The 15017-nt window shown below is 39.9% G+C and overlaps 1 protein-coding gene across 1 annotated transcript in view; it reads right to left on the minus strand.

Annotated features, from left to right (window-relative positions):
• Positions 1-15017, minus strand: part of cdh8 (cadherin 8) — a 137058-nt gene that overhangs the window by 71447 nt on the left and 50594 nt on the right. Inside the window, exon 3 of the mRNA XM_077587305.1 lies at positions 7436-7730. Coding sequence (XP_077443431.1) covers positions 7436-7730 — 295 coding nt within the window. The remainder of the gene's footprint in view (positions 1-7435; positions 7731-15017) is intronic.

A 15017-nucleotide genomic window follows, 5' to 3' on the forward strand; every position in this document is an offset into this window, starting at 1 on the left:
ATGGTGTATGCCGGATAACAACTTTTGTACAGGATTTTTAGTACGTTTTTCTGTAAAACCGATCTTGTTTTACCCATTTCGGATCGTCACGGTCACTGGTAGCAGACGAAATTGTGCTTAAAGCATTTTTCACCATATAAATATAGCGTGTCAGCAAGCAATGTACCCAGACAGTCAAACTGTTAGCAACGTCTACACAATCTTGAATTTAGTTCAGATTGATTAAGCACCCCGGCTACTTTGGAGACAATTTTAGACTTTTAAGTCCGCCCTAAGTGAGTAAATATTTGTACCAGTTTTTTTTTAATCGCTTAATAAGGGGAATTGCAATCATTAATAAGGGAAGGGTTTGATTCAGGTTGCCAGGTATGATATAACTCACTTTACTTTAAAATAATTCTGAAATAGTATTATTTTCAGTTTATGGAGAATTAGTCATACACTTATTCAAGCATTTCCAAGTGATTTACCCTTGTAGAGGGTGCCGGAGCCTATCCCAGCCGTGTTTTTTTTTTAAATTGCTTAATAGGGGGAATTGCAACCATTAATAAGGGAAGGGGAACGATTGATTTGGGTTGCCAGGTATGATACAACTCACTTTAATTGAAAATAATTCTGAAATAGTATTATTTTCAGTTTATAGAGAATTATTCGTACACTTATTCAAGCATTTCCCAGTGATTTACCCTTGCAGAGGGTGCCGGAGCCTACCCCAGCCGTTTTTTTTTTTTTTTTAATCGCTTAATAAGGGGAATTGGAATCATTAATAAGGGGAGCAATTGGCTGAGGTTGACAGGTATGTCCTTGTGCCCTGCAATTGGCTGGCCACCAAATCAGGAGGATAAGTGGTACAGAAAATGAATGAATGAATTTTCCCAACATGCCATTCCTGGGGTCTTTGAGGATGACCTGATGATTTCGGGCACCACGCTGGTGACCCTAATAAACACGGTGGTTAAACTTGAGCCCAGAACTTTTCAAAGCAGTTCAATCATGGTTTGGGAAGCTAGTTTTTCTTGGCAACATGACATTTCATTTTTTTAGCCATCTGCTTAATGAGTACCCAAGTTTCAACTGCCCGCTGTGCGCCATTTTGGTTTGAAGTCGCCGTTTTGGGGTTACCAAAAAAAATTACAGTGAAACTCCATCTTTGGAAAGTTCACTTATTTTCTGTACCGCTATCCTCACAAGAGTTAGAGGGGTGCTGGAGCCTATCTCAGCCTGCTATGGTTGCCCGTGACCGGACATTTCGTCGAAAGACGTTTGGTCCACGGACATTTGGTCGACCGGACGTTTGGTCGACCGGACGTTTGGTAGAACGGACGCTTGGTAGAATGGACGTTTGGTAGAACGGACGTTTGGTAGAACAGTCGTTTGGTAGAACGAACGTTTGGTCGCCGGGTTCGCTCGCTGTCAAATTATGACAGAGTTTACTGTTGATATTTTGATATTAGATATTTAGATATTAAACTCACTCTCTCTCATGATTATAATTTTGAGAGCTGGTTTCAACAGTAGCAACCCGGCGACCAAACGTCCGGTCAACCAAACGTCCGGTCAACCAAACGTCCGGTCGACCAAACGTCCGGTCGACCAAACGTCCGGTCGACCAAACGTCCGGTCGACCAAACGTCCGGTCGACCAAACGTCTTTCGACCAAACATCTTTCGACCAAACATCCGAGTACCATGGTTGCCAGCCAATCGCAGCGCACTGAGAGACGAACAACTAATTCTGAGTGTCCAATAAGCCTTCCACGCATACCCAGAGAAAACGCACACAGGCACCGACAAATTTCCAACAAAAAGTAAACACACGACTTAATTAGCTCTCGTTAAAGCGCTGTAAGGCCAAATTAGCTCCTTGATTTATATGAAAATTCAGTTAAGGTTCCAACATCACATTCGCTATCTTCAAACCATACAAAAACAAAGAACATTATTTCGTCAGGTGAATCTATTTGACGACTTTCCCGCTCGCCGTTGACGCAAAAAAGGCCACCGAGTGGCAAATAAAGTCCACGGGAAGACCTAGCGCTCGCTGATGAAGTCGAGTTCATCTCCGCGGCGTCTGCATGCCGAGCAGCATTAGAATGTAATTATGGCGCGGCTCTAACGAGACGCCATCACAGACCTCGCCGCCCTTCCCCGCTGCGCGCCAAGCCACCTGCGTCGAACAATCAGACATCTAATCGGAACCGTAAAAAAAAGGCCGCCTCTCGCTTCCCCGGCGACGCCGCGTCGCCTGTCAGTTCTCCTCCAGCCCTCGTCAACGCGGCGGCCTCGCCAGGCATCAAGCGTATCTGCTCGTTATCAGCCGTCGTAGCGACAAACGGACTACACCACTTGGCTTTTATCCGTCAAGCACCAAAACCGCAATACCAAAGCCCCCCCCACCCTTATTGAATGTCACCGTCTCCCCTCGCCGCTTCCCCCCCCAACCGGGCAGGAAGCCCTCATCCCCGCCGCCGGATGAGATATGTGACACGGGGCGGCGAGGTGGCCGTGTTTCCTGTACGGCGAGGAGTACGGGGGTTAATGGGAAATGAAGGAGGAAGACCTTTTGTTCTTCCTTCTAAAAGGCGCGCTCGGATAAGACGTGTGACTTTTCTCTGACTTTCATTTTCCCTGCCACAGAAGCCATTTTAATTGCCATGCAACAATAGACTGAAGTCCAGGGCGAAGGTAAAAACGCCGTTGAGGGTGGGAGAAGACAGGTTGAGTTAGCTGAGAGAATAAGGGGAATTACACATTTAAATGGGCTTTAATTACCCGATTGGGGGGATTTGCGTGTGAACCCGAAAAAGCCTGATTCATACCAGTAGGACATTTTGCCCTTAGTAAAAAATAAGTCACGTCATTTAGTAGGCAAGTGCCCAGTGCCAATTTGTAATAAAACCTTTTTTTTAAATATATTTTTTTAATTTACTTTTTTGACCTAGGACAATACTGTAAAATATGCAGATGCCACCTTAGTTTACAACATTTTCCAACACATAGCTCCTCCTCCACTGCTAGATTTTGTCCCAAAAAATTCCAACACATGAACAAGGGCTGGCTCTAGAGGTGACTGTGTAGTTCCCTTCAAAAAAGTGATTGTTTCAGTTACGTCTGCCAAAATTAATGGACTCGTGAATTGAAATCAAATATGCTTAGTTTACAAAATCTTCCATCAAAAAGCTCCTCCTCCACTGCAAGATTTTGTCCCAAAAAATCCAACACATGAACAAGGGCTGGCTCTACAGGTGACTGTGTAGTTCCCCCACAAAAAAGTGCTTGTTTCAGTTACCGCTGCCAAAATTAGTGGACTGATGAATTGAAATAAAATACGCTTAGTGCTAACACAAAGCTCCTCCACTGCAAAATTTTCTCCCAAAAAAATCCGACACATCAACAAGGGCTGGCTCTAGAGGTGACTGTGTAGTTTCCTTCAAAAAGAGTGCATTCAGTCAAAGCACCTTCTCTGGAACTCAATACCAATTAGCATATGTGAACTTCCATCTCTGAACCTCTTGGCCAATCATCTTAAAGCCTGGCTGTTAGACCAACAAAATTGCGATCACCACGCCGTTTAAAACTGTGCTACTTGTGGGTGTGTGTGTGTGTGTGTGTATGTTATCATTTCCCCTCAACTTGCACAAGGGACTAAAGATGGAAATTAGCCCACGGCTACAATCTTGCATATTTACATATATATGTTCATTAACATGAATAAGAATATGTTCATCAATACATGCTGCCCCTTATTAAATAAATCAAACTCTAACCCATACATTATCCACCCATTATTGCTTCTAAAGGTGCTTTGAATGCTTCGACCTCCTCAACTGGAGAAAATAGTTTCCCTTCTAGCATCAATTTAACCGTAATTATTGAGCTCCTTCCACGACGCATTTCAGGAAATGAGAAGAGCCAGCAAATTTCTGTGACGTTCCGTTCGCGCGCAGTGGCGCTCGCTTCTGGGCACCGGAGATGAGAATGTAGCCCGTTGTTTTATTTTGCACTTCTTCCCACGCAGAGTTCAGAAAGTTCCGGCGTTCCGGTTTTGCGGACGCTCAAACAAGGAAACGCCACACTTGGCAACGGCGTCCTCGGTCGACTTGTCCGCTGTCAAAGCCGCATAACGATGCTCTGATCTCCTTCTGAAGGAGACCCCCTGCCGCTGCGGAGTCCGCCAGGCAGCAGACTGAAACACTGGCGGGGGTCTTTGTCAGTCTCATCCATGCATTAGAATTGTGTGATCACGCCAATGCGCTCCTTTGAATGCGTGACCGCGAATGAGAATATGAATCCATGAATATATTAGCATTGAGTGAGACGAGGATGGCGTGCTCGCCTCGCGGCCCCGCGAGAACATTAGCTCCTGGCAATTAGCATCCTTCAGCTCCGTTATCACGTATGACAGCTTGGTCCGTTTCGGCGGAGAGATGCGCCGCTCATACCAAAAATTTCCAGGTGAGGCCTATATACGTATGCAGGTATCGGATACGTGGCGCCGATCGACGGCGCGGAACCTTTTTGTGCCGAAGCGCCGGGTTGGTCAGAGACGTTTGGATGAGAAAGGACTGGATAACTGGAAAGAGGGTGCTTTGGGGAGCTGATGAATGAAGAAAATGAGGGACTAATAAGAGTAGAGGCAGTTGTGGTGAACCAGAAACTAGCGCTAATTAGCATGAAGATGAAAAATGGTCAGGCATTTTGTTCTGGTGACATGTGGCTACAGTGACGTGCAGTCAGTGGGCAAGAAACAAAAAAAAATACCGTATTTTCTCACATATAGGCCACACCCACGTATAAGCTGCACCCTTAAAATTGTTGATTTTGACAATTTCTCACATATTAGCCGCGCCCACGTATAAAGCCACATCCTTACAATTGTCGTTTTAGACAATTTCTCACATATAAGTCGCGCCCACGTATAAGCCGCACCCTTAAAATTGTTGATTTTGACAATTTCTCACACATAAGCCGCGCCCACGTATAAGCCGCATCCTTAAAACTGTTGATTTTTACAATTTCTCACATATAAGCCGCATCCTTAAAACTGTTGATTTTGATAATTTCTCACATATAAGCCGCGCCCACGTATAAGCCGCATCCTTAAAATTGTTGATTTTGACAATTTCTCACATATAAGATGCCCCTTGATTCACAATTTTCACCTCCATATTCATGGTTTTAACAGGGAGTACAAATGTGTTACTTTGAAGGGAAAATCTTAAGAAAAATCATCGCATGTGGTAATGCTGCGATTCTGGATAATGGTTTAGAACAAGGGTGTTAGACTCGGGTTGGTTCGCGGGCCGCATTAACATCAACTCGGTTTCATGTGGGCCGGACCATTTAAATATATTTAGATTTTTTTTAATAAATGGATTAAAAGAACTGGATTAAAATCCCTGAATATTCAGTTTTTTTATAGATCTAAAACAATGTTTATTTTAGCTTTTTATATATTTTTAGATTTTACAAAATAATTTTGAACTAAAAACAGAAAAAAAATTGATTAAAAAATTACAATTATTGATTTAAAAGGGGGAAAATCAGGAAATTTAATATACATCTATATTCTTCATTTTAATTTGATCCTAAAACGGAAAGTCGGCATTCATGATTTACTTTCTCGGGCCGCACAAAATGATGCGGCGGGCCAGGTTTGGCCCCCGGGCCGCCACTTTGACATCTGTAGTTTAGAATGAATGAATGCTTTTATCATGCTACATTTTCTGTGTTCATTAGAAAGGTAATAACAGTCACACGGTGCACTTATGGGAAATTGCAGTTTAGCGGGTGGTGGACTTTTTTGCGATTACACGTATGATTTCATGCCAGGAACATAAAAGCACGGCATGTACGAAGGAAGGAAAAGAGTGGTGACGTGACGGGAGAGTTTAAGGTAGAGGTGGGACTGTATCAGGGATCAGTTCTGACCCTTTTCCTCTTTACAACAGTGGCAAAGCAAGGCTGACAGATGAGGTTGGAGACGAATCCCAAGGGACTGTGATGCTCACAGATCAAATAGTGATGTGCACTAAAAAGCAGGAAGCTGACAGAGGAAGAGCCAAAATGAAGGAAATGGAGGAATGGAGTCACAAAGTGAGCCGGAATAACTATGAATGTTTTTTAAAAAGATTAGTAAATAAATAACAACATCCTTCCTGATGACTTTTGGCCTGACTATTTTTTTCTTTGTTTCTCGTCCATCCATGAATACTAATTATAATTACTGTGCGCGCTAGCAAAAAAATCAGCAATATGACATGACTGAGTGAACAATATAACAATAAAACGTTTGCATTTTTTTTCGATTTTACCATATATATATATATATATATATATATATATATATATATATATATATATATATATATATATATATATATATATATATATATATATATATATATATATATATATATATATATATATATATGATGTCTCTAAAAAGGCTATTTTCATTTTAACCGACTGATCGTTTTCTTTATAATGCGAGAAAACTGCTGACTTATTTACTGCACCGGAAATTCATAAAACATTGATTAGTAGTTATCAATTTATGTCTGTTATACTTTGTATTGGTCTTTAATAGTACTACAGTGGTACCTCGACATACGAGTGGCCCGACATACGAGCAATTTGAGATACGAGTAAAATTTCGGGCAAATATTGATCTTGAGATACGAGACAAATTTTGACATATGAGAAGACAGTGGAAGGTATCACAATGTAAAACAAAATTGGAATTATAGATTAAACTCATTTTTGAGTGTGTCTGCATCGTAATCCAAGTTCATATAAATGTGTTTATGTTATGAAACGAGCGTGTTGCCGTGCAAAAAGCACCGCCCCTCTCTCCCCCTTCAAAATCTGTCTAATTTTACTACTATTAAACACATTTTAGTCATATTAAACCACTAATTATGTGTTACTTTGTTAATAGATGGCGAATTAGAACAAATAAAATGTTTTTCCAATCCAATATCCTGTTTTGGGTGTTTTTTCAGAGGGTTGGAACCAATTAATTAGTTTTTAGTTCATTTCTATGGGAAACGTTCGTTTGAGTTACGAGAAAATCGACATACGAGCTCAGTCCCGTTACGAATTAAGCTCGTATCTCGAGGTACCACTGTAGTAGTATTTGTCATATTGGCCATATCTGCAAGGAATGGGTGGAATATATGTCGCTTAAAGCAGTATGTATAACACTATCGCTATTTCTTGACACATATAGTTTGTTTACATTATGCTATATGATTGTTACAATGAACCCAAGACCCCAGAACTGCGCGAACCACTCCGCCTGCTACCGTAGTCTATAATTTTGATTTATTTTGTTCTCGTCTAAAAGTTTTAATGCAAATCATAGTGCCCCCTTGCTCTCGGGCTCATTATTTTTGATTCCGCAGCCACACACTGGGTTTTTTTTTGTGACTCACCGACAGCCGACATCTCCGCAACGGACGCCCGATACGGGCCTTCGATGAACTGCGGCGGGTTGTCATTGATGTCTTGCACTTTGATGATGAACTCGGACGGCGGCTCCAGTGGCTGGTCGGTGTCAGCGTTAATAACCTGGGCCGTGAGTGTGTACTCGGCTTTCTCCTCACGGTCCAGTCTCTTCATGGCGTGGATGTCACCCGTCAGCTCATTGATAGCAAAAATGGTGCCGGCGCCCTCGCCGGCCAGCACATACTTGATGCGCTTGCCGCCGACGTCCAAGTCCGTGTGGAGCTGTTGAAAAAACAGGAACATGTTAAATGAGGTGTTACTGAGCTAACATAAGGCTAGTAAAGTAAAGGCTTAAAATTACTCAATGAAATGAAGGAATTTTATTAATGAAAGACAAAATTGTGATCACGACGCTGTCAAGAACTGTTCTACATACAGCTTTTAATCCAGTTCTTTTAATCCATTTATAAAAATAAAAAAAATCTAAATATTATATCTAAAATGGTCCGGCCCACGTAAAATCAAGTTGACGTTAAAGCGGCCCGCGAGCCAACCCGAGTCTGACACCCTCCATGTACACAATGGCATGTTAACAATGTCAAGTCTAATTTGTGCGTATATAAGCTGTACTCTTGATTCAGTCATCATTTTTTTCGTTAAAAATAAGGCTTATATGCGAGAAATAAGCATGAATCTGCACTGCAAAAATAACTGAGTTTGATACTATGTAAAAAATGGCATGTTAACAATGTCAAGTCTAATTTGTGCGCATATAAGCCGTACCCTTGATCCAGTCATCATTTTTTGGAGTTACAAAATACGGCTTATATGCGAGAAATATGCATGAATCTGCGCCGCGAACCTAACTGAGTTTGACACTATGTACACAATGGCATGTTAACCAATTTAATCTACAGTTATATTTGATGAAACTTGATGGATTCTTAACCAAGCAGAAAAAACATCCAATGTCTATTTTTAATACTCTCAGTCAGATGACTTTGAATGTATAGTTACATCCAGTTGTTCAAATAAACATTGTTTTAGATATATAAAAAACTGAATATTCAGGGCTTTTAATCCAGTTCTTTTAATCCATTTATATAAAAAAATAATCTAAATATTATGTCTAAAATGGTCCGGCCCGCGTGAAATAAAGTTGATGTTAAAGCGGCCCGCGAACCAACCCGTGTCTGACACCCCTGGCTTAAGGGGAATTGCAATCATTAATAAGGGTAGCAATTGGCCGAGGTCGACAGGTATGGCTACTTGTGTGTGTATGTATTCGTTTACCTTCAACCTGCACAAGGTACTAAAGAAGGAAATAAGCCTTCGGCTATAATCTGACATATTTACATGTATATGCCCATTAACATGAATATGTATATGTTCATTAATATGTACTATCCCTTTATTAAATAAATCAAACTCAAATATGTGGTATTTTTTATGTTCAGAATACAAGTTCGTATGATTGTGATGTACCTGCCAAAAAATGGTGGGCTATCAAACCACGCAGGGGGCGGAGCTTAGGGGGGTGTGACCAGGGTTTGGCCTATAGGGGTCCGAATTTACGGACAAAAGTTGCACCAAAGCTAACGCGGAGCCTTGCTAGCGTATTTTAAGTGAAGTTTAAACCGCAATTCAGAGACCGAGAGATTAACTGAAGACTTCGTTATCTGATATTGATAAAATGCCAACAGCAGCACAGACAAAACAAGGAATAAAAATCATTTGGACAGCACACTTCTATGCTATATGTATTTTATAGTTGGATAGAAGAGGTGAGCTTGATGTGGTCGCCTTGAAAAAAAAAATAAAGTCACCTAATAGTCTTTTAGATGCTGCATGAAAGAAATCGTGAGCAGAAATGCAACGAAGACTGTACAAATCACCAGACGGAGAAATGCCTACTCCTCATTATTTTGGGAGGGGGGGGGGATAATTATACCCTCATCTTTGTGCTAAAGCCACATTATCCCAACGACAGCATTCGGCTCACGCAACAATGAGTAGAACTAATGAGTCTGACAATGCGACGCTGGCTTTGGATGGATGAACAGTCAGTAAAAGGGAATTTTTTCTTTTTTAAAAATCCATCTTGATTGTCTGGGCGCTTTATAAAAGTCGCAATGTTATGTCCAGTGTGATTGTGAATCGTCTTTAATGTTGAGAAGAAGGCGAACACTGATACTGAATTTTATTCCCCGAGCTCAAATTTAAATGAACCCGCAGCTTTGTTTTACGCCGGGTATTAGCAATTTAATGGACATGAAACTTTAAAAGGGGGAAGAATGCTGTATAGTCTTCATCGGACCACCGACTCCTTTCACACCAATGAGAGGGCTTCTTTGCCTACCCTTAAAGTGTGCCTAGCTTATGGAGCACTGTTGGAAGAGATGATAAGCAAGAAGAAATAAAGTTGCTGGACGATAGACAAACAATAGTACAGTGGTACCTCGAGATACGAGCTTAATTCGTTCCGGGACTGAGCTCGTATGTCAATTTTTTTTCGTAACTCAAACGAAGGTTTCCCATTGAAATGAACTAAAAACTAATTAATTTGTTCCCACCCTCTGAAAAAACACCCAAAACAGGAAATTGGATTGGAAAAACATTTGTTTTTGTTCTAATTTGCCATCTATTAACAAAGTAACAAAAACTAGTGGTTTAATAGTACTAAAATTAGACGGATTTCACGAAGGGGACACTCTTTGCACGGCAACGCGCTCGTAACATAACATAAACAAATTTAAATGAACTTGGATTACGATGCAGACACTCAAAAATAAGTTTAATCTATCCTTACACTAAACTTAATTCTAATTTTGTTTTAAATTGTGATTAATTTCCTCAATTTGCCCCGCCTCCACACTGACTTTCAGTCAATATCGAGGGTTGTTTGCTTTTGTCTTCCCTTCAAAATATTCCCAAAATGATGCACTCAAATGTCCTCACAATAGGATAACGTACGACCACTTGCCAATGAGAAGTTTCATATACTCCTCTCGTATTAGCGAACAAGCTCCGCCATTCGCACTGACTAACGGGAAGAAAAAAAACTGAAAAAATGCAACGCTCTGCCCAGTGCTCGTAGAGAAATTACACGAGGGAGATGCGACCAGAAAGACAGTGGCCATGATGTTCTATCTGCTCGTATATAAAAAAAAATATCGTATCTCAAGATAAATATTTGCTCAAAATTTCACTCGCATCTCAAGATAAATATTTGCTCAAAATTTCACTCGTATCTCAAATTGCTCGTATGTCGGGGCACTCGTATGTCGAGGTACCACATTAGTACACTTCATGCCCAGTTGGTGTAATATTGATATGAAAAACTTTAGGTGAGTTCATGACTAAATAGTCTATTGAAAATGTATGAGTCGAATAAAGGTCATTTTTTATTCTGTTTGTCTTTGATGCATACATTAGTTGAATACTAAATGACGTGCGATCACATGTATAGCTTGTCGGATGAGAATTTGTTTATGGCGATATATGGCGGCCATATTAAAATGCTGTTTGCATTGACTGCAATAACGCAGCGTGTAAAGAACAAAAATCTCGCAGCCAGGCATGAAAAACCTCAACATTCAGCAGCTTTAATTGAATATCCAACGTCAGCTCTACGGCGGGAACCGGTCATGCTGCAGGATGACAAAACCCACTACACCACCCTCCCCCAAAATAAATAAATAAACAAAACGGTGACCTCTAACGCCGACCCACCGAAATCCGTTTTGCCTCAGGGTAGCCATTTTTTTTCCAGACACTTGACAAAGCAACATTCACTTTAATTGTCACACCTTGCACTTTTTGTTTGTCTAATTATGCCATCATTCTGGATGAACGATGTGGCTCATTAGCAGAAAAACGCCTCGCCACATCCCGCATGCTGAGAAACTCTTTAAATGGACGCAAATTAATGACAGCCTTTTGTCTTTTTTATTTATATATATTATTTTTTCCCTAATATATTAACATAAGTTGATGGTTATGTCCCACCGAGAGGGAATTGACTATTTTAGCAATTATTTTTAAGCGGAACAGAACTGTCAGTTATGGAAAAATTGTTTTTTTGCCTAAAAAATAAAAATAAAACACACTTTTTGGTTTTACTCAATTGAAAATATCTTAAATATATATTTTTCCCTAATATATCAACATAAGTTGATGGTTATGTCCCTTCCCGAGAGGAAATTGGCTATTTTAACAATCATTTTTTAAGCAGAAAAGAACTGTCAGTTATGGAAAATTTGTTTTTTTTTGCCTAAAAAAAATAAATAAAATATACACAATGGTTTTACTCAAATGAAAATATCTTAAATATATTTGTTCCCTATTATATTAGCATAAGTTTATAGTCATGTCCCTCCTCGAGAGGAAATTGACTATTTTAGCAATCATTTTTAAGCAGAATAGAACTGTCAGTTGTGGAAAATGTGTTTGTTTGCCTCCAAAAAATAAAATAAAACACACAGTTTGGTTTTACTCAAATGAAAATATCTTAAATATATATATTTTCCTAATATATTAACATAAGTTGATGATTATGTCCCTAACCAAGAGGGAATTGACTATTTTAGCAATCATTTTTAAGCAGAACAGAACTGTCAGTTCTGGCAAAATTGTTTTTTTGCCTAAAAAAAATAAAAATAAAACACACTTCGGTTTTACTCAAATGAAAATATCTTAACATGCCTACAGATATGTTGTTTTATTTTGTTAAAACAGTGACATTCATCCATAACGTATAAATCATGTTCTTCATAGTTGAACTTGTCTTGCTAAAAGACTAAATTGTCTTTGATGGTAATAAAACATGAACAAAGTGTTTAGTAAAATCAAACATTAATGTTTACCAGCGATCGCAGGTACGCATTTAAATTCTAAATTGTCTTTGATATACACACATTAGGTTCTTCGAAAACTAAATATGCTAATATTTGCCAAACTAATACACAAGTCGACTTTTAAGACTGACAAATGCGACTATACGTCTTTGAAGATGCGTCTTTGATTTGATCAAAACCTCCGATGCTTACAAAAAACGACAACAACAAACAAAAAACATACGATAGTACTACATTGAACAATTTCCCATCATCCACGCATATGTGGACTCTCCCAATCAAGTCTTCCTGCGACTGTTCATCCTTTCCGCTGAATAAATGTGTCATTCCCAGTAAGAGACAAACTTTTACTGCAATCACTTGAACAATCACGCCGTCCTAACGAGGAAAGTTCTGCAGATCTGCCATTTACCACTTGCCGCAACCACAAAACGCCCAACCAACCACCGTCCCGGTTCCTGGCGCTTTAATATAAGCCCTCAGAGGGGACTAATGATTGCGCTCTATGTCAGGGCAAATGCAGGCTAGGACGAGTGCTCCGCCCATGTATGTAGCAAGGGGGAACGTTAGCGTGAAAACGGGAACGCCAGGGCGGAGATGGTGTCACTTGTCATGGTGGAATGTCAGCAAGACATCTGCGTGGAGGTCTTTGGAGAACTGCATGCCATATACTGCGTCTCCAAGTTAAGTGGGTAACGCTAAAGTTGCTTTCTTGCTTAGTCCCATAGTGACAAATTAGACGTTAATCTTCAATGAGAGTTGTCTAGTTTGAATCGCTAACTGCTTCACATCAAGGGTTTTTGTGCAATTTTTTAAGTGCTGGCGCCTTCAGATTTTTTTATTGGCGTTGTATCTACAGCATCATTTTCTTGACCGGAAGTGTACGAATGTCAACCTCGGCCAGATGATCCCCATATTAACAATTGCATTTCCCCTTATTATGCGATAATAAACCGTACAAACAACGCGGGACATATTTACTCACATAGGGCATACTTAAAAGTCTAAATACGCACTAAATTCAAGATTGTGTAGATGTCACTTTATGACAATGACAGCTTGAGTGTCTGGGTACATTGCTTGGTGACACGCTATAGTACTTATATAGTGAAAAGTCGGAAGGCTAAGCATGACAACATTAGCAATCGACGATGACGATAGAGGTGAACGCAAGAGTATTGAGCTGAGAAAGAGTAAAGCTCCATCAACCCAATTGTCAGTGAAGTACTTGACGGAATGTGGGTGGAGCTACCCTTGAATGAGGGCATTCTCCGTCAATTCGCACTTAAAGCGCATTATTCCAAAGACTGCCATACCGTTTCCCTTGCGTAACCGTCTTCAGCTCTTTAGGGTATTACTCCCGCCTTAATTTCTGTCAGAATAAACCCTGTCATTACAAACCTCAATGGTTTCGGTAAAAAGGAACGTCCTCACACTATTCTCCCTGGGAAATAAACTGACAATCAAATTTCCCCGCCACCTGCGAGAGAACAAAAAAATTGCTAGTCCTCTCGTGATAATGTCTGGGAAATGCAATGATATCGCACGGCGACGACGCCGTGTCTCTACAAGGAAATTTCCCACGAGGAAATGTACCCACAAGCAAATCAATAGAGTGTTTGCCTAACAATTGAATGTAAAGAGGAAACATCCCCGATAGACAGTTGACGCTTTCAACGAGAAAATACTCGACGAATAATCCACAAAAGTGAATTCCGTCAATGAGTGGTGTCTAAACAAATCAAATAAGACATTTTGAGCCAAGGTTTTGTCGCCAAAACGACATTTTCAAGCAATTGAAAGGCACCTAAACATCGTTTGACTCCACTTTCTTCCACAGAAAATTCTCAATTTTCAAAATAACGGCCTCAGAAGGAAAACATTTTATACCAACGGAATTTACGGTGAATAGAAAATGTCCTTAGAATTAAAGTAAATGCGGCAAAGGTCAAATGTGTATATTTAAGAAAACGACAAACAGGAAATTTCGTTCCGAGAAACTTTTTTCAATGGAACATATTGGCAAAATTGAAAGCTTTAAAATAAAAAATTAAAAAAATAGATATATTGTGTGTTACAACGAGAGATCTTTCTGAAAGAAACTCACGAAAAGTCAAAGTTGTCTTGAAGAACACATGCTCTCAAAGAGTTTAAAAGAATCATTGTTTCTCTGAAGTAAACTTGGTATCATAGAAATATCCTACGCATAATACATTTTTTTTAACTATAAAACTGTACAAATAACAAAATCAAACCTGATGTGAAAGAAATGGGGTACCGTGGAACTTTGCATGGAAAAAGTCATGATACAAACAAAGCAGATGATCCGAGAAAGACTAACACACACACACAGTTTAAACAGTCAGACAAAGTCTGATTACCACTACACACAGCTGGTTACGAGAGGAAGGGAAGCCTAGAGGGACACAAGAGACCATAAGCAAACAAACCAACCAAAACCCCAACTACCCCTCACAAAAACAACAACCACTTGTCCTCGTATCAAAATATTTCAATGAGATGAAGTCTAATTTCCTCCCGAGGATTTTTCCTTTTGAAAAAGTCCAATTTCTCCTCTCAGGATTCTCAAGGACATCTTCAATTCAAGAAAAAAAATAGGTACGACATTCACAATCTTAAGTGCATCGGCTGAAGAAATGTCCTCAATCAAATGCCTTATCAGATAAATCTCCCCCCCCCCCAAAAATGGAAG

The sequence above is a fragment of the Stigmatopora argus genome, chromosome 2 (assembly GCF_051989625.1).
Source record: "Stigmatopora argus isolate UIUO_Sarg chromosome 2, RoL_Sarg_1.0, whole genome shotgun sequence".
Taxonomy (NCBI): Eukaryota; Metazoa; Chordata; class Actinopteri; order Syngnathiformes; family Syngnathidae; genus Stigmatopora; species Stigmatopora argus.